This window comes from Rhamphochromis sp. 'chilingali' (assembly GCF_963969265.1).
Source record: "Rhamphochromis sp. 'chilingali' genome assembly, chromosome: 6".
In the NCBI taxonomy this organism is placed as follows: domain Eukaryota; kingdom Metazoa; phylum Chordata; class Actinopteri; order Cichliformes; family Cichlidae; genus Rhamphochromis; species Rhamphochromis sp. 'chilingali'.
In genome coordinates this window covers 21,834,161-21,859,256 of record NC_137933.1, presented here as the reverse complement: position 1 = coordinate 21,859,256, position 25,096 = coordinate 21,834,161, and the positions used below count along the sequence as shown (strand labels likewise).

General features: G+C 38.7%; 1 protein-coding gene across 1 annotated transcript; it reads left to right on the top strand.

Annotated features, from left to right (window-relative positions):
- Window positions 1-20,975: 20,975 nt before the first annotated feature.
- Window positions 20,976-25,096, top strand: ric3a (RIC3 acetylcholine receptor chaperone a; the record flags this gene model as incomplete). The annotated part of the gene is made up of 6 exons (XM_080885181.1): window positions 20,976-21,093; window positions 23,148-23,365; window positions 23,486-23,561; window positions 23,706-23,802; window positions 24,003-24,160; window positions 24,324-25,096. 6 exons carry the CDS (start codon window positions 20,976-20,978, stop codon window positions 25,094-25,096), a joined length of 1,440 nt encoding a protein of 479 aa, XP_080741307.1.

The following is a 25,096-nucleotide window of genomic DNA, read 5'->3' as shown; positions in this document are numbered from 1 at the left end:
TGTTTGTTGGCTTTCATATTAATCCATTGGAACACAGCGCAGTTTCCCCTCTTTTCTGGGCATGTGTAAATGTTTTAGAGCCATTAAATGGAAGATGAAATTTTCAATGGATAGCATGTAAAAGTATTAATTGTAAAGACCATTATTTGGTGTCCATGAGGCTGAATCAGCTTAGCCACTCCATTCCCCCATTTGCATACAAAATGCTTTATTTTGGCAATCAATGAAAGTGCTCCACTGTATGTGTGGCTTATCACATGCTTGCAGGAAATGGATTCCTTAGCCATCTCGTTAAATTCTGTTGATGCAGAACAATTTGAAACATGGCACAGGCAGCAATGACATTTAAAGATGCCTCGGCTTAATTATATTTTGCAAACATTTGGGCTGTTTGTCCTCAGGGATAAAGCGCCTCCACTACAAAGTTAACTTGTTAATAATTCAAAATGAATCTCTCTTTTTGTTGAGCACCAATCATTATCTCCTATTAGTGCTGGTTAAGGGCATTCAAGGTGCCTAAAACACACAGGGGAGGCATGCTGCTATTTAATACTTAAAATGAAGTGCATATATGCGACACAATGAACTTTGTAAATTTCAGCAGTAAAAATCAAACCACCTGAGTAACTTGAAATTTTTAACCTCTGGCAGCATGTTGAAACTTGTCTGCTGTTTTTTAGTTGTGATACTTCTCTATGCACACTAAGCAAAGAGGAGTAAACGTGAAGTCGCAAAGCACTAATTGTAATCTTCATCACTGCACTAGTCTGCAGATCAACTCCATGTTATGAAACAACTGAAAATTGTGTGTTCTGCAGAGAAATATACAGAAAAAGGGTCACATATGAGAGTAAAGTCATTGCATTCAAGTGCAACATGAGTCCACATGCAGATGAATGACAAATTAAATAAAAAAAAACAATGTCTTAGTGTCTTAGTGAAACACCACACTACATTAAGATATTCAGACATGCAGAGTCCCGTCTAACACAAAGGTTTAAAGTCTCTCTAGACTTTGGACCTTTGTGTTCAGCTGGGTTGAGATGTTGTAACCGTGAAGGCCACAACATATAATTCTTGTAATTTTTAATTCTCAGAAAAACAGTCAGTTACCCCGCGTGCCATCTGGATGTGGATGCTGTCATCGTGGAAATAAAGAGACACTTCATCACCAGATAAAGGTGATAAACTTTGTACTCATGTGTGGCGACCCTTTCCTCTGAAAGGGACAAATGAACTGAAACTGTGCCAGGAAAATGGCACAGCTGTAGGATGCCTTCACCATTGGGGTCAAGGAAACTGCTTTTTTTTTTCTCCTTTCTTTCATCCCAGAAGAGTTTACAAAGAATTTATTCACATTTAATTAGTAGTTTAGTTATTATCATGCTTAAATCGTCTGCATGCTTTCTGACCACAAACAAAGAAAAAGTCCCTTTGGAAGAAGAAACCTGGTCTTGCTCCATTTCTTTGATCCACACCAGGTTTTGATCAACAACTTTCTCAAAAACACAAGCTGTTTCGTCCAATCACAAATTTTAACTGCATAAAATCACCAGTTAATTTACACCACAAAACAGCCAAAGAGAGAGAAATAATTTGTCACCCAAATGCAGAAAGACAACCCTTATGAACAAGAGAAAGGGATGTTAGCTAAACTTAGCAGCTTTAAAAATGCTACTTTGTACAGTGTGCTCTGTAGGCAAAAGTGCTCGAAGCCTCTTCACTATCTCCTTCATCCTGCCATCTAAGAGAAGGTTGACACACAATATATAACATACAGCAATAACAAGACCATTTTAAACATGTTGCAAAATGAACAATTGCCAAAAGAAATTTAACAGGCACATATTTTGAAAGCTGGTTAATTTACTTTACCAAAATGTTATTACAATGTTGTGCTTTTACTTTGATAAAACAAGACATCTAATGATAGGGCTTTAAGAATTTTTGACGATCATCATTTTTCACACCAGACATTTTGGCTTGTCATAGCAGGCAAAGCAGAGGTCTAACATTAAAACCAACCTGAGTTGGTTCCAGAGTCCTGGTATGTGCAGTCTGGCTTACTGGCATGGCTTACCCAGACAGGAACTAAACCATGCTAATGAAATGCATTTCACTTGTGCCTTTCCCATTATAATAAGTAAAACTCTCTGCCCTGTTAAAAGTCTATTCACTCATATACATTTTTACATTATATATAAATGGCATACCATGATATCATTGCTATAACATTGCACCTTTGGATTCTGTAGTGCATTGCCCTTTAACCCGCTCTCAGACAAGCCCGGGCTTGTCTGAGAGCGAGAGCTACATGTTATCAAAAAAAAAATCTAGTATCTAAAAAAGGAGCTACTTCAACACCCTCCAACAAAGCACAGTGCTGAGTAGTACACAGTAGTGCAAGAAAAGTGTTCCAACTAAAGGTGTAAGGCCAGGATATAGCGAGACATATTGGCAGCTGGTGATGTGTGACCCAGATGTAAACAAATGAATCGACTGAGTGTCGCTGGCTGCACTCATATGACAGAGCAAACAAGAAGACAAGAAAGGTAGAAATATTTTCTCAGGTTTGTTGTGTGACAATATTATGCAGTTCCTGAAGAGTTACAAGACTAAGGTACTTCAGTTAGTACAAAGCTAAAGTGTTAAGCAATCGTGTTATACTTTTAATTACAATTTCCAGGAAAAACACTGCCTAGACTACTTTTGTGCTCACATTTGACTTATACCATGTCACTGTTATTGCTCTACTGCTAATTAGAAAAGGATGGAAAATGCCCTTAATTTACTTACAAGCTGGTGCCTGCATGCAAATGGAAAACATCAATAAAACATTGTTCAGTATTTGTTTTTCTTGCTTCATCAGGAATATAGTTATTGCAATTTTCCTGAAATATCATGATACAATTTTAGGTTATATTCAGGTTGCATTGCATGTATGACTCTCAATAACCATGAGAGCCATACATGCAGATACTATTGTTAAAATGTTCTCATGCATGTTAGTAGGTTTAAAAAAAAATAAGAGTACAAAACAGCTGTGAATTTGGGCAAAAAAAATAATTTGTAGGAAATTATTACTATTTATTCATTATTAATTATTTAGGAAAAAATAGGGATAAAATAGGGAAAATAAAACTGCAGCTCAGCCCACAGTGTAATTTAACTAAGATCAAAAATAACAGAGAATACCTTCGTGTTTGTTGAGCAGCAATTAGGCATGGCCCAATCCAGCATTTTCCAGTTCCAATCTGATATCTATACCAATACACTGTGTGTATGTGTGTGTGTCTGCAGTTATCAAGTACCCACGCAGTTTTAAACAAATAATCTGTATCTCACTGTGAGAAGAGACTGATATCTATTCTTTTATGTGCAAGGAAAAATCAAGCTTAACTTAAGCAGTTTTACTAACTTATGAAAAAGAAATGTATATAGTCAAATTATAAACATTTACTGAGTTTTGACATTGATTAGTGAACTGGCAAGTGAAAGCAGGCCCACTATAAATATAGTGATATAATAAATAATGCACTGGTGTTATTCGTCTAAGTTATTTACACTCGTCTTGCTCTGGATCAAAATGAGGATCATTGGAGATAGGGCTGCCACGATTTGTCGACTAGTCACGATTACGTCGACTATCAAAATCGTCGACGACTGATTTAATAGTCGACGTGTCGTTTGAAGCTTTGTAAGATCGCAAAAGACGCAGGAATAATAGCAGGATTTAAGAGTGTAATAACGGACTGAAACAGAAGATGGCAGCACTGCATGTACAAGGATTCCAGCTGCCGTTAAACCCCGAAGAAGAAGAAGTAGCTGTGTCCCAGAATTCATAGCGCGGCCCAGCTTAGTTTCCAACAATGGCGGCAGCTAGTTGGTTTTAATATTACTCTTATTATTCTTTCTGGGTCACAAAATAAACATTTAACATATTTTCAGGCGAGAATGTAGCTGTGTAAACCTCAAATATCGGCTCAGTTTATCAGGACACCACCACATATTTTCAAAAGCGCTCCGACGTTTTCGGAGACGTCTGTTACCCACTAGCTCGATAGCTAGCCGGGGGCAAAGCTCACTAGCGCCGTGAGAACACCGGACTCCCGGCAAATTGTTTTCAAACCCACCGCCGTCTTTCGCGACTCAGGTTAAATATATATGAGTCACTTAGATAAATTTAAAATGTTATTGTTTGGCTTTTTTTTTTTTTTTTGTATTTTATTTGTTCCTGAGTAAATCGGTTTGGCTGAGATTAAAGTTATAGTTTTTACACAGCTGAATAAACGTCAAGCAGACAGCTGATTATCAGAAGTGTGAGATGCTGGAGAATATACCCCGGTGTCCTGTTATATTTTAGATAGCAAGGAGTTTATTAAACTTTACCGAAACAATCTGCAAATTTCATTAAAATTGAATAAACTATCATCTTGTCTTTATTTTTAGTTAGCACCTTAAAAGCTTAAAGCTGTAAGCTAATGATAGTTATATAAGCTGTAGTTTTATGTCCAGTGGATGATGATCTGATTAGTCGACTAATTGCAAAAATAATCGGTGACTAGTCGACTATCAAAATAATCGTTTGTGGCAGCCCTAATTGGAGAGCAACGTGTTGTTACTAAAAATCACAGTAGTTTTTTTTCTTCCTCCTCACCATAAAATTACACTAAACCAGCATCTTTCTAGCTTAACACCTTATCAATGGATACGGTCCCTGACCAAACATGAAAAGAAATAAGCTAAACGAGCCACGGAGTGAGAGAGAAAGTCTCATTAACATTGGATCTTTTCAGTTTAGACAATTTTATTTATATAGGTGCTTCACACTGTAAGGTAAAAGCCCCACAATAATACAGAGAATACCCCAATAATCAGAGGACCCTCTATGAGCAGGCTCTTGGTGACAGTGAGAAGGAAAAACTCCCTTTTAACAGGAAGAAAGCTCCAGCAGAACCCGGCTCAGGGAGAGGAAGTCTGGAGTTGATGGGAGGAAGACAGGACAAGAGGCACACTGTGGAAGAGAGCCAGAGAGCAATAATAACTGATGATTAAATGCAAAGTGGTGTATGAACAGACAGAGTGAAAAGGGTGAATGAACTCCCCAAAGGCAAGACTTATTGCACCATAACTGAGGGAGGGTAGAGGGTCGTCTTATTCAGCCCTAACTAGAGGCTTTATCAAAAAAAATAAAGTTTTAAGTTAATCTTAAAAGTAGAACGGAAGAGGGACCTGAAAGCCTCAGATCCACTTTATTTTCTACTCTAACCCTAGGGACCACAAATAAGTCAGCAGCCTCAGAGCGATGTGCTCTTTTCAGTTACAACAGCTCACTTTTCAGGGTGCAGCAACCAAAAAATAAAAATGTCAAATTGGTGTAACACCATAAAATTTTTCTGAATTGCTGTCCCTCTATTGTTAGCTTCTTTAAGTTATGTTACGTATGTTAGCTTTGCTAACGTTTGCTTTGCTAGCTGCTCCAGTGAGGAAGGACAACATAGAACTGAACGGAATGGATAAGATCCATCACTAATATATAATCCATCTTTCTAGGCCTGTGTTCAGCCAGTATCTGATCCAAATATCAGCTTGGTACATCCCTGATATGTAGTTGACAAAACAGAGCATTTTTGACATGAATACCATATGTTAATGTTATATTTAAGATAAAAAAAAAACCCAACAAACTCATTATTTTCTAACTAGTAAACAGCTTAACCTGAAGACACTGCTTAATTCTGCTCAGCAGCTTTGCTACTCTGCTACATGTGCTGCAGAAAGTGATGAATGTATTGCAAACAATGGATTCAGAGCTCCTTCACTGAACAAGTAAATGCTCAGTAAACGACCTCCAAGGGTCTTCTTCTGCAATATTATACTATTATCCATAGAATAAATCCGTATTAAATGACACAACATACTCTATATGCCGAAATCATTATATCTGAAAAAAAATTAGGCAGTGCTATTTCCTCAAAAACCAAATGATGTAGATATAACTGTACCGACACCGAAAAAAATTAATTACTGCAAACTTAAGTGCATTCATCTGGCGTGCATTCATTAGGAAGGACTAACATTCAAATCTCCCAGAGAAAGAAGTTTTCTTCATGCCAGTCCATAAAAGCAACACAAATTTAAATTGCATCCCTTAGTGATATTGTCTGTCCTTCTCATACTAATAAATTAAGGTGTGCAGACTGGCAACCATACAACTAAAAGACAGTCAAGGTCTGGCCCGTATTGTAAAACATGTTTCGACTCCATTAATTCACTTCATTCACTTTTCACAACTGTCTTTGCTCTATGAATATACCGGATTCAAATTTGTAACACTGTGTCCTTCATGACACTCAAAGCCAGGTGCTTCCCCATCAATATCAGAAAAAAGAGGAAAAAATTAAACCTTCTCAAAATATATACTGTAGGAGTGCTGTGATTTAATATACTGCCATAAGCCCTTGCTCCTACACTCGACATGCAATTTGGAAATAAATTGACTGATTTAGATAGAGGCCCAGGGAGGAGTGAAAAAAACTGATGTAAACCTGGCTCGCTACTATTGAGTGAGGTGACATTGCGCAACAAATCACTTGCATGAATAGAGAAAGAAAACGATTTCTATTTCTAAAAAGTAATTTTGTTTGGGAAAGGTGTGTTGATTGCCATGTATGTGAATCTATTCCTCACTCGACTCGAGGAGCCTGAACATTTTATAAAAGTCAATGTTATATTTGCTGTTAGCATAATAATCAGAAAGGCCAGACTTTCATCCAAAGAATAACAGAATCTCATTTATTCCAAGTGCATAATAGAAGGCCAACTGCAACAGCCTATCTCCCATTCTTTGTATATCTTGCCGTGCAAGAGCAGAAGTAGTTGACTTTTATAGCAGCAGAGTCCATTGTGTTTTAATTGAACCCAATGAAGAATAATTAAGTAATTAAAGGTTTGATAAGAGAGTGGCACAGTAAACAGATAAAAGACCAATGCTGGTATTAACAGTGCTGTCAAACTGGGAAGTGAATTGGACATACCTCCAGTATAGCTTCACCAAAAGAAGACAAAGCATCAAAGACACCACCCAAAATAGGCCAACAGGCTGTATGTCATTTCTTTAAAGAGCTTGTGGCTGTGAATATGCACATGGTCAAAGTTAAAATTTAATACTTCCCAGCTGGATTTTGGGAATGGGAGTGCACTCTGATATTTTCACCACTCTGACATTAGCGGGTTTTATTTTTTGAGTAATTGCACAGCTTGATGTGTACTCAGGGGTTTCCATGAGAACGATGAAAGTCTTATTTCAACAATGCTGCAATTATGGGGAAATATGGAAATACATTTTGAGTCAGTTCACAGCTGAGTTGCCTGGAATAATAGGAATAGAAAACAGAAACAGGGAACAAGGGTGAAAATGGCAAATCGAAACTCAACTGTCTTTAAAATACCAGCCGGTTTATGAGAAAGAATCCTTACAGCTAAAATCCCTAATACCCTCAATGTGTCAAATGCTGAAGCATGGCCACATTACCTTGAAGTAGTTTATGGTGCCACAATTTCCCAAACAGTGGTATCTGCTTTATTCTACATACAGCAGCCATAATCTCTGTTGGCATCATATGCTGGTTGGCAGTGATAATCTATAATCCATTCATCCAGAGAGGGTACACAAATGCATATTTGTTTCCTAGGATTAAAAGCTTATGGAGGGTGTATGGCATGGCCAATAATGTTCATCCATGCCAGCTATGTCAGAATTTTTAGCTTTACTGTTGATGCAGGATTCTTTTTTAAGTCACAAGTAGTATCTGAAGTATATGGACACAGAACAGGGACCAAACGGATGCAATACTTCAAATCAAAAGAAAACATTTTGTCAGGAAAATATTGCTTTTGGTGACAAATCTATGGGGATCTGCATAAGTGTTAAGGAAATAATCACTGCTAACTTGAGCTGCAGTTTGAAGGTCACCAGGACTTAGTACAAGATAGAAAAGATCTATGACCCTTCTTTGACTGAAATGAAGCCACACTACACTGCTGAACAAATACGATAGTGAGAACAAAGAAGACAACTGCAAACACCAACTATGGTTTCAACACTGACATTGCAGTAAAGTCAATCCATGTGATGCACTACAGGCTACTACTTGGGCCTTAATGGTCTGCTCTTGAGTGGTAGTAAAAGTACCTTTTCCTGGTGGCTTTTATTAGGAATTTCATTTCAAATATTTTCCTGCTGTGTTAAATAATTTATATTTCCATGTCTGATGCTAGTCATTAATCTAATCAGGGCTCTAGAGTGCGACCAATTTGGTCGCAAATGCGACCAAATTTTTCAGTGGTGCGACTAAAAATAAATATTTGGTCGCACAGGTGCGACCAACTGTTCCGGTGACAAAAAAAAAATCTCTGTAACTCTCCGTGTGGTCAACAACAGACACACATTATGCCCCTGTCGTGGACTAAACCAATCAGAGATAGTCAGGGGCGGGACCTCTCTGATTGGCCGTGGTCCAGTTGAAAGTGCAGGTGGAAGAGAGAGGTGAGTAGCTTGAATAAAGCGATATCAATTCATTAACGGATTCCACACAAAGACCTAAACACGGAGCGGACCCAACGCATCAGAATCAGCTTCGTCTTTCTCGGCTTTCTCACCCGACGGCCTGAACACGGACACGCTGTCGGAGCTTAGCGATTCTTCGGGTCCGCGCTGTGTTTACGTCTTTTTGCGCTGATTCTGAGCTGCAGGTTTTGCCTCTCTCCAACCAAAATTCACTGAGCCTGCAGCAAAAGAAGCAGCAAACTGCGCTTCACATTTGATCAATGTCGTCATGAATTCCCTCTGACTTTTGCTGTTTTGCTTCCACCACGATAAAAATCACACTTCCTGCACAGCTCTCTCTCTCTCTGTACTTCAGGAACAGTTTCCCGTCTCAAATCTGTTTTCTGCATTATTCATTCGCTTATTACCCACCAGTCTAGCGTTGTTTACAGCGCTTTTTCTTTTTTCACTTAAATGACCTCGGACAAGAAAGCCTAATTTCTGCTGTTCAATACTGAAGAAATTTAAATTTCTTAAAATTATGCAAAATTGCAGAATATTTTTAAGGTTATCTGCTATAAAAAGCCAGACCAGGAAAATCTCCTTCATGTTTTCCTGTGTTTTATTCTCAGTTACTTTCACACAAAGGCATCTGTTGTGATTTTCACAATTCTGATGAAGTCTCATGTGTATCAGTACTGATAAATGATCAGAATTATAATATTTCTGACTGTCTGAGGCTAAATTGAATCAAATCAGGACTTTGAGAACCGGAATTGAATGGATTATAGAAATCAGTGATGATACTCAGCCCTAGTGAGCAGCCTAGGCCTGAGAGAAGTGGATGTACTGTAGCTGTGGGTAATAAGAAAAGATGAAAAGAACTATTGATAACTTTTTTGTTAAGTTAAGGCCTGATCTCTCTGAAATTCATAGCCAGTGCTCTGACACGGTGCCATCAATATTTGAATGCTGAAAAAGCACAATGTATCCAGAAAACACATTATATGCTGCAGTAAATGCACTGCCCAAGTGTCCCCTCTCCCCACGGCCTTTCAGCAGCAGACAGCAGCAAACAGGTCGTCAGAGGAGGCCAAGATGATGATTAAGTTTTTAACATTTTCTACAATATTGACAAAGCACTTTAAGCACAAGTTTGTTAGTTAATAATTTAGAAATTAATATTGTCTGTATGGACTTCCCCCCCCCCCCCAAAGAAAGTGCACATGTAAAACTGCGGTGTTAAGCGATGCGGTTGAAAAATTTGAGTGCGCCTAACTTTTGTGCCGGTACACCTAAATTTTTAAAGTTAGGCGTACCGGTGCGCCCATGTCAAAAAGTTAGTCTAGAGCCCTGCTAATATATAGGTCAGGATATCTCTACCAATGGCGACTGAATAACATAGATTGATAGATACACAGTAGATTCTTACTGCCTTTCTTATCAGTGAGACAGGCCTACTGCAGTAGCTGCAGTTGTTGTCATCATTGGCAGTATAAAAGATGGCTACCATAGCTACCATGACATCACCCTTTGGTTTCTGAAATGCTGTTTTTCAAGCCCCAAGTTGAGCATTTCCAACTGGTAGGAAAAAGAAAGACGCAACAAGAAAAGGGCAGATCTGACTGTGGCTAGTCTTTGGCTAATGGCTAGCCAGTGAATGTGCAGTTTCACATCACAGACAAACCTCCATGAGTCCATAAACTCAGCAGGAATGTATGTACAGAAGTCATGAAGTCATTTATCTTTTGACCTTAGTCTTTTTGCAACCAGAGCTAGAGCCATCTGATGGCCTTCAGACAGAATGCAGCTTTTTAGGCACTTCCAAAATGGCTTAATTTTTCCGACCTGGAAGCTACGTCCACGTTTGATGTTATCTTTGATTGTCATCATCCATTGTTTTCCTGTGTTGTAGGTATCCTTCTTGTTGGAAAAGCAAAAACACTTATTTTTGCTGTAGCCATTTTTGTAGCTGCTAATTAAATGGCCTGTATTTGTATAGTGCTTAGTCCATAAGGACCCCAGAGCGCTTTACACTACATTCAGTCATCCATCCATTCACACACTGGTGATGGCAAACTACATTGTAGCCACAGCTGCCCAGTAGGCAACAGGTGAAGTGTCTTGCCCATGGACACAACGACTGAGACTGACCAAGCTGGGGCTCGAACCGGCAACCTTCCGATTACAAGACGAACTGCCAACTCTTGAGCCACGATCGCTCAAGTACCAAGTACCATCACATTCTCAGGATTGTAGTGCTGTTCACATTCCTAATAATATATCACTAACAACTAGGTCAACCTAACTTAGATTTGGTCAAAAGCTTTCACCAGAATCATCATTGGCAATCTTGATTAAAAATTTCTGGTAAACAAAACATTCATGACTAAAATGTTTTCACAAGTCCTCAAGTTGCTTCAGTCTATCATTTTAAAAGGAAAAAACGTGAAATGTTTACCAAGAGGCATCCAGGCAGAAGCAAAGAATGAGTGCATCACTGAAACTATTGCAAAGCATTTTTACACAGCTATAAGTAAGAGCCGGTGGACTATTTTATTATCATACTCATGTCAATCTCGTCTTGCACAGTCTGAAAGAAATGTTGTATTCTGAGGTTATTTGGTAGACAACTGGTATTTTTTCTTTGAACACCAGTGGACAAGAAACCCATATTGAAATAACTTGCTTTCTTTACCTAATCAGACGATGGCTTGTTACATATATATATGTATATAAATATATAAAAGCTGTATTAAACTTGTTGAATGTGAAGAGCATCATCTCAAAGATAAAACGGATAACCTTGCATCGCAAACAAGATGTAGGCCAAACTAGGGCTGCCACGATTATTCGACTATTCACGATTATGTCAACTATCAAAATCTGACTGATTTAATAGTCGACGCATCTAAGATCACTCTGCTTTGTAAGATCACAAAAGACGCAGGAATAAGTAGTAGAATTTTAGAGTGTGATAACGGGCTGAAACAGAAGATAGCAGCACTGCATGTACAAGGTTACCAGCTGCCGTTAAACCCCGAAGAAGAAGAAGTAGCTCTGTCCCAGAATTCATAGCGCAGCCCAGTTTCCAACAATGGCGGCAGCTAGTTAGTTTTAATATTACTCTTATTATTCCTTCTGGGTCACAAAATAAACATTTAACATGTGTTCAGGCGAGAATGTAGCTGTGTAAACCTCAAATATCTGCTCAGTTTATCAAGACACCACATATTTTTAAAAGCACTCCGACGTTTTCGGAGACGTCTGTTACCCACTAGCTCGATAGCTAGCCGGGGGCAAAGCTCACTAGAGCCCGTGAGAACACCGGACTCCCGGCAAATCGTTTTCAAACCCACCGCCGTCTTTCGCTACTCAGGTTAAACATATATAAGTCACTTAGATAATTTAAAAATGTTATTGTTTGGCTTTTTTTAGTATTTTATTTGTTCCTGAGTAAATCGGTTTGGCTGAGATTAAAGTTATAGTTTTTACACAGCTGAATAAACATCAAGCAGACAACTAATTATCAGAAGTGTGAGATGCTCGAGAATATACTCCGGTGTCCCGTTATATTTTAGATAGCAAGGAGTTTATAAAACTTCACCGAAACAATCTGTAAATTTCATTAAAATTTAATAAACTATCATCTTGTCTTTATTTTTAGTTAGCACAGACCTTAAACACTTAAAGCTGTAAGCCAATGATCGTTATATAAGAGCAGATGCATGCTGGTGCAATAAGCTGTACGTTTTACGTCCAATGGATGATGATCTGATTAGTCGACTAATCGCAAAATTAATCGGTGACTAGTCGACTATCAAAATAATCGTTTGTGGCAGCCCTAGGCCAAACAATGCTTCAATCTGTACCGCACTTACAGCTAGAAAATAAATAAATAAATGAATATAGTGTAGCTAAAGGTTCACAGGCACAGATTCCTCTGGGTTACCAAGGAACAGACAGGACACCCATTTTTAAACACCTCTTAATAGCTTTTTAATTAGCAATTGGCTCCTTGCCAGCCGCAATTGCCACCACATATTCGTCAAACTTGGGGAGGCAATCTTTCACACTACCTCCCCAAGAGATGTGCTGGCTATATGGATCTACAACACACAAAAATCAATTCTCATTGTAATTCTAATCAATTGTATCCCCAGTAAAGGGATTCAAGAATTTGTAAGGGGTAGCTTTGTAAGTGTTTACCCCAACAATTAAAAAGCAGTGGAAACAGCAGCATCCCCATTTTTATAAGGGTGATGCTTAAATCTTGAATGTAACCTTGCCTTTTTCTGTGTTTTTTAATCTTGTCTTGTCCTGTCTAAATATGCCATGTTTTCCTCAGTATACGATCATACTGTGTGGGAGTAAATCAACATGTAAGTAACACATTTCTATTTTCATTAGAAATGACAAACACTGTATTTCAGTGCAATTTTTACCCTGCTTCAGTTCAATATTGAGCCATCCACTTCTGAATGTCTCCAAGATGGTTATGATGACAGTCAAACCCCTGTGGGTTTTTAGAATTGCATAATAGGTGGAGCTGCATAACATCTGCATAATAAAAAGTACTGACAATAAGTCTATGCAATGGCCTAAATTTTCAACAGAGAACTGAAATTGGCACAGAAAAGCTTCATATGCCCTCAACACCCTGACCCTAAATGTTTTTAGAGCAAGTGACATGTCCAACAATAGTTAAAAGGACTGCATGATTAGCAGTGCAGAATACATTACTGAGGTCAACAAATCAGATCAAAACCTGTGCCGGAATCAAATTACTTTAAGCATGTTGCTCTTCTCCATTTGGTGAAGACAAAATTCTGAATAAATTAACTAAAACCATTATTTTCATTTTGCAATAAGTGATCCGCAATAAATGAAGTATGACAGGAAACTGAAACTCATCAGAGTTCTAAGATATTAACCCATTTTTCCATGCTAGAAATCAAAATGTTCACTGCTTCCTTCAACAGAAAGAGACATGGGGGCCTGGTGCACAACTGAGCAAGATGACAAGAACATGAGAGGCTCTAGTTTGAGAAAAAGTTGCTTCCAAGAGCCTCAACTGGCACCTTTATCAAAATGTTACCATTAAAAAAAAAACTAAAAAAAAAACACACAGTCTCAACGTCAACAGTCAAGAGGTGACTCCTGAGTGGTGTAACAAGATTAATGGGTTACCACAGTATCTAGACCTACAGCCAGTTTTCAATGTCATGAAGGTGGCTTTTCTTTAACCTGGCTACATCACTATGGTAACTTCTCCTGAAGAGCTTATCCTCAGGGTTTTATTGAAAACTTTTATAAAATGTGCCATATTAAAATTACTTAAACAAGCTTCTGATCATTTTTTCCCACAGATACAGACCGACAGAATGTGTACGTTAGTTTTACAATGAATGAAGCCAAGCAGAAAAATTAGAGCAGCACATATTGCTGGGTTACATTGATCCTGTGATGAATGTGCGTTTACTTAACGTAGAATATGCATAAATGTTTTTATGCATGTCCCCATTTTACACTACTGAGATCTAAATAAATGCACACAGATTAGAAAACTGACAAATTTTTATTAATATGTTTAATTAAGGAAATTAATTTCACTTTTATTTGTCCAAAAATGAAGTTTATGTCAATATCAGATCTGAATGCAGTTCTTTAATATCGTGTTTAACATGATCAATTTCAAAGCTAACAGCTCTAATGTGCAACTGTCACCTGAAAAAAAGACAGAGCAGTAAGAGTGCACTGAGTGCTAAAAAAAAATACATTAATACGTGAAGTGAACATTTTTTGCTGCATTTCTCAGTTGCCTTATTTGCAAGCATGTTTATCTCAACATACTTGAGATAAACATACAAGCACCTTGTTTTACGTGAGCCCACATAGATACTAAAGCAGGAAACGTGGGTTAACAAAGAAAGCTGTTAACCACTGACGTGATGCCTAAAATCAGCCCAACTAGCGTGAATAAATATGCTGAATTTGCTTCATAGTACGCCCCACAGGATGTGTCAGAGAGAAATTAAGACAAGCAAAAGAACACACACAATGGGAAGACTGGAAAACCATAACATCAGTGACACAGGAGCTCATGCAGGTCACAATCCAGCATTATTCATAGATTACTGCCCATAAAACAACAAACACGACCTTGACCTTGAGCACAATGTGGCTGAAGATCTATTAGGTGATCAGTCTGTGCAAGTTTCACTAAAATCTGGTGAGTAGTGATTTGTGTGAATGTGGAAAGACTCCCATGGCATAAGCTCATCAGACGTTCACCTGGATAAGCTAAAAAAAAAAGTGATGTTGCTAGAATAATATAGGTGTTTGGGTCAGAAAGAAAAACATTTGTGAGACTTAAAACAAATGAAAAGATGCGGGAGGAGGTCATGACACCATCTTTCAAGGAAAAAATGTGATGGTTTCAGGGTTCTTTGGTGTTGCTGAAATGGAAGATTAGTACGGGATAAAGGGATACAGCAAGGACAGCTACTGGTCTGGTTTTCAACGCCATGCTATGCCATGTGGACGATGTTTGATGGAACTAACTTCCTCCTACAAAAAGGCCCAAAGCAAACCTCAAAAGTATGCAAGAACTAATTAGAGGAGACAGTCAGCTGGTATATGAATGTGTGGCCAGTGCCTTTACTAGATCTTAATTCCAGTTATAGTTTAGTTAGTCCAGTTATATATTATAAGTTATTATTTTGACTAAACTTTCCATTCAATTTGCAGCTCATTTGAGGAATAAAAGTAAGAGACTTAATGAAAAAGGTGAATTAAACTTTTGGGTATTAGTGTATAACATAAATCATTTATTTGGCCCCTGAAGGGATTAACACATTGATCACCATCTTAAAAAAACAAAAAAAACCCTTTAAACTCTTGATCAAGCATTCTGTGAACGATGGGAAGTGGGATCATCTCCGCAATGGTCTTCGCTAATAAGTCCCATAGGTCCCTCCTACACTACTTGACCTTTGTCCACGTCCATTCAGTATTTATTCCAACACACTTTGCACTCTGCCGCCTTGTGCTGTTTGATTCTTGTTAACATAAACAGTTTGACTTCTGTGTGGATCTTATAGAGTGATATTGTTTCTGCATATTTTCTCTTTTTAACCCTTATTAACAAGGTTAGCCATCTGTTTTACAAAGTCGACCTATTCTTCTATGCACACACCGCGTACAATAATATCATCAGTTGGGTTTGTTGTCCTTGTTTTCAGCTGTGTGTCATTCCATCTTCTGAAAAAAAAAAAGGGGGGCCTGAAACTGTGTGTAAATGCATCAACAATACGAAAACATCCAAATCAACTCAAATTTATAACTAAACATGCAGCTCACACAACAGTATTCAGACAGCTGCACATATATTTGTTTTTCAGACACTTTCTTGTCCTCTGTATATTTAATCTGAATTGCGCCACAACTCAGATGTGTGTGTGAGCTTGGACTTTAGGTGTTGAGACCAAAGTGTACTGCCACATAGGAAGTCAAACTAAATGAGCAGTTATGTGTCATTCCAGGATTATTAATGACAAGCAAGGGCAAATGCCGGTGGAGAAAATAAGGAGATTATGATCAAAAGCATCCCGTGTTATTTGTCAAACATGGTGCCGTTATTGTTATAACTTGGACAAGTAGGGGACCTGGCAGACCAGCACCTACTGATGATTTTAACTAATTAAGAAAGCGATAATATGAATATAGAGGTACACAGGAGTATTGTGTTGAGCCAAACTCAGCAAGACAAACAACAAAGCTTTTCAAGCTAAAAAGGTGGAACATCCCCACTTGGTCCAATCAACTGCAAAGATTTCGATCAAATTGGGTGTCTTCAACTTGCTGAAGATCTGAAAAAGACAGAGGGACTCCATGACAAGCTAGAGCTGACAACGGCTGGTCTGAACATCACCCCTGAGCATACGCAGTGTTGGGCGATGTCTGTGGGATACAGACGGGTACTGACTAATGGCGCAGACAGAAAGTTCACACCAAAACATCGATGGTGTAGTAGCTTATCCAGTACATCATTCTTCAGAATTCACAGCTTATTTCCCGTAAAAAGAAGACCTACTATCTAACCACTGTGTGCAAATTTTAACCAAAATCTGACATAGAAGTAGCATGGACTCTTTTGAAAATGGAAAAGTGCCCATAAGAAACAACAAATGTGACCCTGACCTTGTGCAGATTTCAGGTGATGACCCACTGGGTGTAAGTTTGAGTAAATTCTGACAAATACTGTAGGATGAGTAACAATTCTTATGAACTGCAGACAGATGGACAGCAGGACAACTCATCAAGGCATAAGCTGATTGGTGCCTTGACCAGATGAGCTAAAAATGAAATTGCATTTTTCTTTACTTCGTGGTAATTGCCTAGCAACTTTTAAAGCTCTGAACTTGGAGCAACATGTAATGAAAGGATATGTCTTTTACACAAATACTCGCCCAAACCTACTAATTAAAGCCTTCAATAGAGCCTAAATGTGCTTAAATACAGAACTGTATAAAAAAAATGTCAAAATACTTCTGACTACAGTGACTTCAAGAGCTAAACTGGTAAAATCGCAGTATGAATTAAACCTAATGCCAGAAATCGTTGAAAAATATTCATAAGTCAGTGTAGCTGATCATTGGCTAATAATCAGTCCTGCTTTTTTTCACACTTACAATCTTAAACCCAACAGACTGAAAGACTGAGACAAAAATACCCCCACCCCTTCTACCCCACAATAAAGCAGCTCTCTCACTATTAGAGTATAATATCACAGGATCTAATTAGAATACTGTGTGTCTCCTTGTGCTTTGTTTACTGTCATGTGAGTCATTAATGTTCAGTTTGTACTCGGTTGATGATGCTCTTTGTTTTATTTTTAGTTTGTGCTGCGCACTGCGGACAATTAAGTTCCCAATAATATAATTTATTAAAGGCATACAAAACAAAGCTATAATAAAAATGCAACGATTGCAAGGTTTCGATTAACACGGTCCTAACAGGGTTCCCAGTGGTGAAGCGATGCCCTGCTAGAGTCGGCAGGAGCACACGAGCTGAACCATCTGCACTGAGCTGCAAATGTGGTAAACCTGCACATGGACTTAGTGGGTGGAAAAAAAAAATCAATTTTGATAAATCCTCCTTAGTCACTACAAAATTACAAGACAAATCTGTTGAACAACATAATTATATATCATATGACAGTTGGGAGTCTGATCTCCTGTCTTACACGTACCATACCTTTGTACCTGAGCCTACACTGCCATCTGCTGCTTTATGATTTAAAATCACGCCAGAGGCCCTGCAGAGTGGGTGGGGTGATAGGTCATGTGTTGCATTCAAGTTCTATTGTAAAAACCTAACCTTCAAATTATTTATATATTAAATCCGTAAAGGACTAGCACCTCCTTTATTTACTACATTCGTATTTTGGAAAAACGACTTGGAGAGATTAAAAAGATCAGGAATGAGATTGTTTTCAAATGAAGAAAATATCCTTTAGCCAGCTTCCCAGTTCTGGAGCATCCTTCCCTTGTTTCATTGCCCGATGACCTCCCCTTTACCCTTAATCTAGAGGTTTTACACATCAGGATATATCAGCAAAGATGTGGTTTGACGGTCATTAGAACAGGTTCAGGGTCTTTTTTAGGGTAGCCCTGAAAGTAAGCTGTACACACAGAGATCACCCTCCCTGAGTTCTGATGTATACCCAATCATATTGGCCTGGAATGAGGCCTAAAGTGTAACAAAAACCACTCAGATCAGAAAAGAGAAACAAGGGTTACTGCTAGTAGATGTCCGAGGGTAAAAGAGGTTTTGTATGCTCCTCAAAGGGAATGAGTGGTTTCATTTACTTCAGTTTAAAATACAAATTTGTTTATCAAATGGCAAGAAATAACAGCTGTGCTTACCTGCAGAGTCACCCCTAAAGACCCATTTTAAGCCAAGAAAAACCCTGCAATGTAAATGTTCCCCCTTTGCTTTTACTATTTTTGCATTAAAAATAATGCTTGTACAATATTCTTGTTCAACAGTATCTACTATTTGCTGTTTGTATCATAAGTGTGTTTTTCTTTGCTCTGTTCTCTTAAGCTTTCTATCCTTGTTTCTCTTGGTTTCTCCAGTAATGGCTCTAAATGTTGTTCTTTTAAGTTTTATTGCTTTTAATGGCTGATTTAACATCTGGAACATTCAAAGTAATGTTGATAAATGATGTGAGTTGTCTCGGGAAAAAAGACCAAACAAATAAACTAATGTTTGTAAGTTTTGCATTTAAAGCTTTCATTAGGAAATGATTATTCAATATTGTAATAAATTGCATTTGGCGCTTTGCATATCAGGGGTGTAACCTCTTGTTGTGGTGAGGTTTTATTTCTTTGTTTTTATTCAACTCTTTACTTTTAATGGAATAAGGCACAGTTATTGAAAAATAGAGGGCAGTCAAGTGAAGTAAACATACCGATTCAGTGTCATTTGCCGCAGTGTAACACCATGACATGAATTTACTAGATCAATATCGATGATCAAGCGTGGCGCACCTGCAAAACACTTGTAAGCTTATGCTTGCTTCTCTCAGTCTGCCACTCTTACCAAATATGGGATACAAAAACATGGCTGGAAACACAAACTGAAACCATGATTCCTAAAACTGTTGGGATACTGCATAAAATTTCAATGTTAAAAAGGAATGGAATGATTTGAAAATCATTTGCAATAAAACAGAGGAAGAAATATCATGTGCTTAAAGTTAGAAAATGCACCATTTTATGAAAAAAATAAGGTCATTTTGAATTTGATGGCAGCAACATGTTACAAAAAAGTTTCGCTTCTTATACCAACAGTCGACAGGAATGCTTCCATTCTTCTCTGATATCAGATTCTAGCTGCTCTGCGGTCCTGGGTTTTCTTTGTGGAGTTTTTCATTTCACAGTGCACCAAATGTATTCAGTTGGTGAAAGCTCTGGCCTGCAGGCAGCAGCTGCTCGCTTCTATTCTGAAGCCATGCTGTTGTAATAGATGCAGTATGGGGTTTAACATTGTCTTGCTGAAATATACAAGGCGTTCTCCGAACACGTTGTCTGGATAGCAGCAGAACTGACGGTAAGCTCCCAGATGTTTAAGCTGCCAGTTGCATCAGCACTACTGCATACCCACACGATCAGACATGCGAGCTTTTGAGTTAAGTGCTGATAACAGGCCGGGTCGTCCCTCCCCTTTTTAGTCTGGAGGATGTGACGTCTGTGTTTTCCAAAACGAATTTAAAAATTTGACCCATCTGACCACAGGACAGTTTTCCACTTTGCCTCAGCCCATTTTAAATGAGCTTTGGCCCAGAGAAGATGGATCACGTTTGGCTTCTTTTTTCATGTTAAAGCTTTCACTTCCGTTTGTGGATGGCACGGTAAACTGTGTTCACAGACGATGATTTCCTGAGCCCGTGCAGTAATTTCCATGCCAGAATTATTCCTGTTTGTAATCCAGTGCTGCCTGAGGGGCCAAAAATCACAAGGACAGAGATTTCTCCAGATTCTCTGAATATTTTGATGATGATACGTAGGCCTAATATAAGTGATGAGATTAAATCTTCACATTGAGAAACATTATTCTAAATTGTTAGAATTTGTAGACACAGGTTTTTGAAGATTGATGAACCTCTGCTCATCTTTACTCCTGAGAAATTCTCTAAGATGCTGCTTTCACACCCAATCATGTTACTGACTTGTTGCCAGTGAACATAACTGGTTGTAAAATGTTCCCCCTGTAGTTACATTTCCAGCCTTTCATTTCTCCCTTTCCCAACTTTTTCAAGATGTGTTGCTGGCTGCTATTAAATTATTTTAAAAATTGAATATTTGTCATGAAATACTAAAATGTCTCACTTTAAACATTTGATATGTTTTCTATGTTCTGCTGTGAAATCATTCTGATTTGACTTCTTGGGAATTGGAACTGTAGTTTCCTGATATTCCTCAATTAGAAAAGCACTGACTGGACTCTCACTATACCACCAACAATAAGCAATGACATACTGTGTTTTCTTACCTTAAATCAGGTATTTTTTTTGTTATTAGTTTAGTAGGATTCAGATCCAAACCCAGTCTGTCAGTTTATGAGATCTGGGCCTATGTTTGAATGCTGTAGGTGAAGATACTCATATTTAGTCAACAATAACAACAACAATAACAATATTAATATTAATGAGAATAATAATAATAATAGGGGGGTTGTATTCAGTCTCTGGAGAATTTCAACCCATCTGCTGCTCATTTTTTCAAACAGCACTTGAATGCAGCTGCTCTAATCTGGTCTAATCTGGGCAGCAGCATCACCAGATGAGCAATAACATCTGTGGATACCAGCTTTCCCGTTCAAGTGAAATTAACGCGTTGCTGTCGTTTTCTGGAAGAAAATGTCGATAACAACTTGCCAGAAGGTTACTCTTATATCATGCTCTGTTCTCTGTGTTTCTCTCTTTCTGCCCAGGATGCTTTTGCCCAGAGCGAAACAGGAGATGGGGCAGCCTGAGGGTAAGACGGCTTATCAGATCATCATCCATCCCCATCCTGCTCCATCTCCAGTGTTTTTTGTGTCAGTGCTGCTGTTGTTAATGCCAGCTGTTACTCAGTACAGACCATGCCAGGCACAGAGGCCCTATCCTTCATAGTCCACACAAGTTAGCTGAAATCTTACACTGTACAGCGAGTTAAAAAAAAAAAAACTGCATTCACCATATTTTGAAGAACAAATAATTTGGTTGTTAAAACCCATTTGAATCAGTTTGACCATTTATCTAAATCTGAAACAAGTGATGTGTTTTTGTACGTTTCCCATCGTGTTAAGCATGAGCGGCTGTGTTTACAGAGACAGGTGTGCATTGACTCCAACAGACAGCGCCTTTTCAAAACTTCTCATTGAAGCAGTTAAAAAACATTCACAAGAAACACAGTATGTGACTTATTTGTTATTTGACTTTAGCCTGATATCAGTTTCACACAGTCACGAGCAAACACCCAGAGGTGCTGTCAAAACGGATCAGTCATCACAGCAGGGGCATCTTATCAGATATAAACTGGTAGTGATTTCACACTAGACCATAAACAACTGGAATTTTCAAATCTAATAAGAGGAAAATTGGTGACCTTATACAAAATGTGAACATACTACAGTCAAAAATAGAAAGCTACTGTGGATTGCACGTTATTCTTAGATATTATTTATATTATTATTATTTAGAGAACAAGGAATGTGGTTAGTGATTTGGTTTTAGACATTGGGGCACAGTTTGCTTTGCTTTTCTTACACATTTTCACAGCCTAATAACTACAACTTGCTTTAGGTTCACTGACTGTCTTCAGCTAAAAGCAGCAATGGGTGGTTACAAAATTTACCCAAACAGTAACCAATGCTGGCCAACAAACAACCCAAGGAGACTAAATATTTCAAAATGTTCCCAGGCAGATATTGACATGGCAGTTTTCCAGACTACTCTCTGTGCTGTGTTTCGCCTAACTGCTGTAACTGAGCCAATTTATGCCTGCTAGCAACCACTGACTGTATAAAACAGTACAGTCTGTGCTAGCACACGAATATAAAGCTGCAAACTTTCCACACAGTTTCTTACCTTATTAATCCAAACAGAGACCCTCTCTCTTCTTTACAGCCACATTTAAATGTGCCCAGTGTTAGGGGACGCAAACATTTAGCTGTTAGCTAGTTTTTTCAGTGTGTTGTGGCCAGTTTTCACCTCTGACAGGTGAGACCAGAGCATGCTAACATCCTCATTTTCTTGGAACCAGATGTGCGCGCGCGTGTGTGTGTACCTTCTCACTTTGCAATTTTTTTTCCGCAGGCCGATTTTAACGAGCGTCCCAGTCACATCTTCCACTTGTAGTGCTAGTTAACTCCCAGATGGGAGCAGCAGCGAGCTTGATTTGACATAAATGCTGAAACATGCTGAGCATAAGCATCAGCAGGTCTGTGTTCCTGCACAGAGGAGTGTCAACATTCTCGAAACAGGCTTCTGAAAAAGCAATAACTATAAATAAAAACAAATCCAAATGTAGGCATTTCATTTTACCCAGGGCTTTCCTGACTGCTTTGACCTTCTTATGTTTTTGACATTGTTCTCAAATATTGATCTGATCCCCATGAATCTCTTCACTTTATTTGTTACAAATTGGATCTCTTTTATGAATAATAGTTAATATAGAGGAAAAAGTGTTCCCAAATGGGCTGGACCATCCAGTGGGCATCATAGGAATGTGTCCATGGGTCCATGCACAGTTAGGGGCCAATCTAAGAGGCATTAGACATTATCATTATAAAACACTGAAATGTTCTGGCTGCTTTATCTGATTACTAAAGAAAAAAAGAACGAAGCCTAACTATGAAAAAAGACACATTTTATGGATAAATGTTATCAAATTAATCCAGAGAATGATAGCATTTAAATAATCGTTAAGTAAAATCTAATTAAAGATACTAAAAGTTTAATGGCTGAGGATACATTCCCCGTGATATGTTTTCGGGGGAAAATTGCTTTATTGATTCTTATTAATTGAATGAAAGACTATTTTTGCAGTTGGACCTGGGTTCTACCCTCCCGCCATGCACAAGCTATCAGTGCCAGAAGACCCAGAACAGTGGGACGTGGACCCTTCGTTTTCAATGACACACAGTTTGGAGGCAATGGCAAAGGTAAAAGGCATCAGACGAGGCAAAAAGTACAACCTGATGACTCAAGTGATACCCTTATATGGCTTTGGGATCCTTCTTTACATCCTTTACATTATACATAAGGTAATTTTAATTTCTAGAGCTTCTATATACTATTTGTTATTAACTTCATGCAGAGCTATAGTATGGTAAATGTAACTGTATACTCAATTAATCTAATTATAATCATGTTTATGTTCACAGCTGACATGTAGGGGGAAGGCTAATAAACCAGGGAAGAACTCTGCAGTAACCGTGGGAACCAGGAAGAACACAATAAGTAAGAGAACTACGAGAAATGTAAAATCATTTTCTTCTTCTTAAGATTGAGGGGGATACGTTTTTTGACGTGTCCAAGTGTGCATTGTGTTTAGTGAATTATATTTTAACATCAAAACAATGTTGTCCCGTGTAAATTGTGTAGTCACTGCTAATGAGCTTGCCAGGCTGCAGGAGAGACTTCTCCAAACTGAAGAGATGATGGAGAGGATTGTGTCCAGGAGGAACAATAGTTCTGGGAGGTGAGACTTATTTATTCATTTATTTTTATCTGCTTGTGTTTTACTTCCAGTACCACCACAACAACAAAGAAACTGTGATGAATTAACTAAGTAAAGACAAATAAAGAAGAAGTAGTCATAAAATACATTTGTATGTATTTGTTTTATAGAGCGATATACACAGGCAGGGTTACTTTACTTCACTCTGTGCTGCTCTCTAGTGGTAGACGAAGGAGGAGTAAAACCACCACGTCAAAAAAGGAGGAGAAATTACTCAGGCAGCTGAGACAGATCACACAGCTTATTCAAGAGAGCCGATTGGAGGGAGCCTCCCCAGAGATGGAGGCCGAGGAGGTCCCATACGGTGCAGACTGGGAAGGTGCATCTGAAATGTCGAACTGCTCCCATTTTTTGCACAATTTGCATTTGCTCAAGTTGTTACAGCCGTGAAATGAAGTGCATTTTAAATTTGAGATCAAATCTAATCTCTATCAAATCCTCACAATAAAAATCTGATGAAGTCTCTTTGAACACCAATGCAGGTTACCCAGAGGAGACCTACCCAGAGTATGATGAACCCTGCCTCAGACGTGGGTTTAAGACGGTTAAACTAGAGGAACCCCCCACACAGCCCACCGCTGAGGCCCTAGCAGAGAGGATGGAGCAAGAGGAGGAAGAGGTTATGGCAAGGAAACTTTCCATAGTGCGAGAGGAAGAGGAAGAGGAAGAAGATGAGGAGGAGGAGGACACAGAAGCACAAGATGATGAGGATGAAGAGGAAGAGGAAGAAGAGGAGGGACTAGAAGAAGCTATGGGAGTAGAGGAAGACATAGATGAGGAAGAGGAGGAGGAGGAGGAGGCAGAGAAAAGGCAGTTGCTCCGTCCTCCATCATCCCAGCCGGGTCCTGAAAGAACGACAACAAGAATTGGTTTGGAGGCGAAGAAAGAGCTGCAGTGTAACAATAGCGGGAAGAAGCAAATCAGCTTCAGCGAGCACAAGGATGTCTTCCACTACCCTAAAGAGGACACTTACGAGGATGGGGAAGAGGACAAGGAAGATCAGATGGAGGAGGAGGACGAGGACACAGAAGTGGAAGAAGAGGAGGAAGCTGATGAAGATGACCCAGTGATGGAGGCAGAGAGCCTGCAGTTCAGCTGTGATGGCAGTTCAAATCCAGAGGAGGAAGCAGAGGAGGATATAGAAGGCAATATTTTAATGTCAGCAAACGTGGAGGGGGAGGGTCGAATCTATGCAGACACACCCAAGGAAGTCGGGGTGAGCGGCCTGAGGATGCGGAACAGGAGGGAGACATAA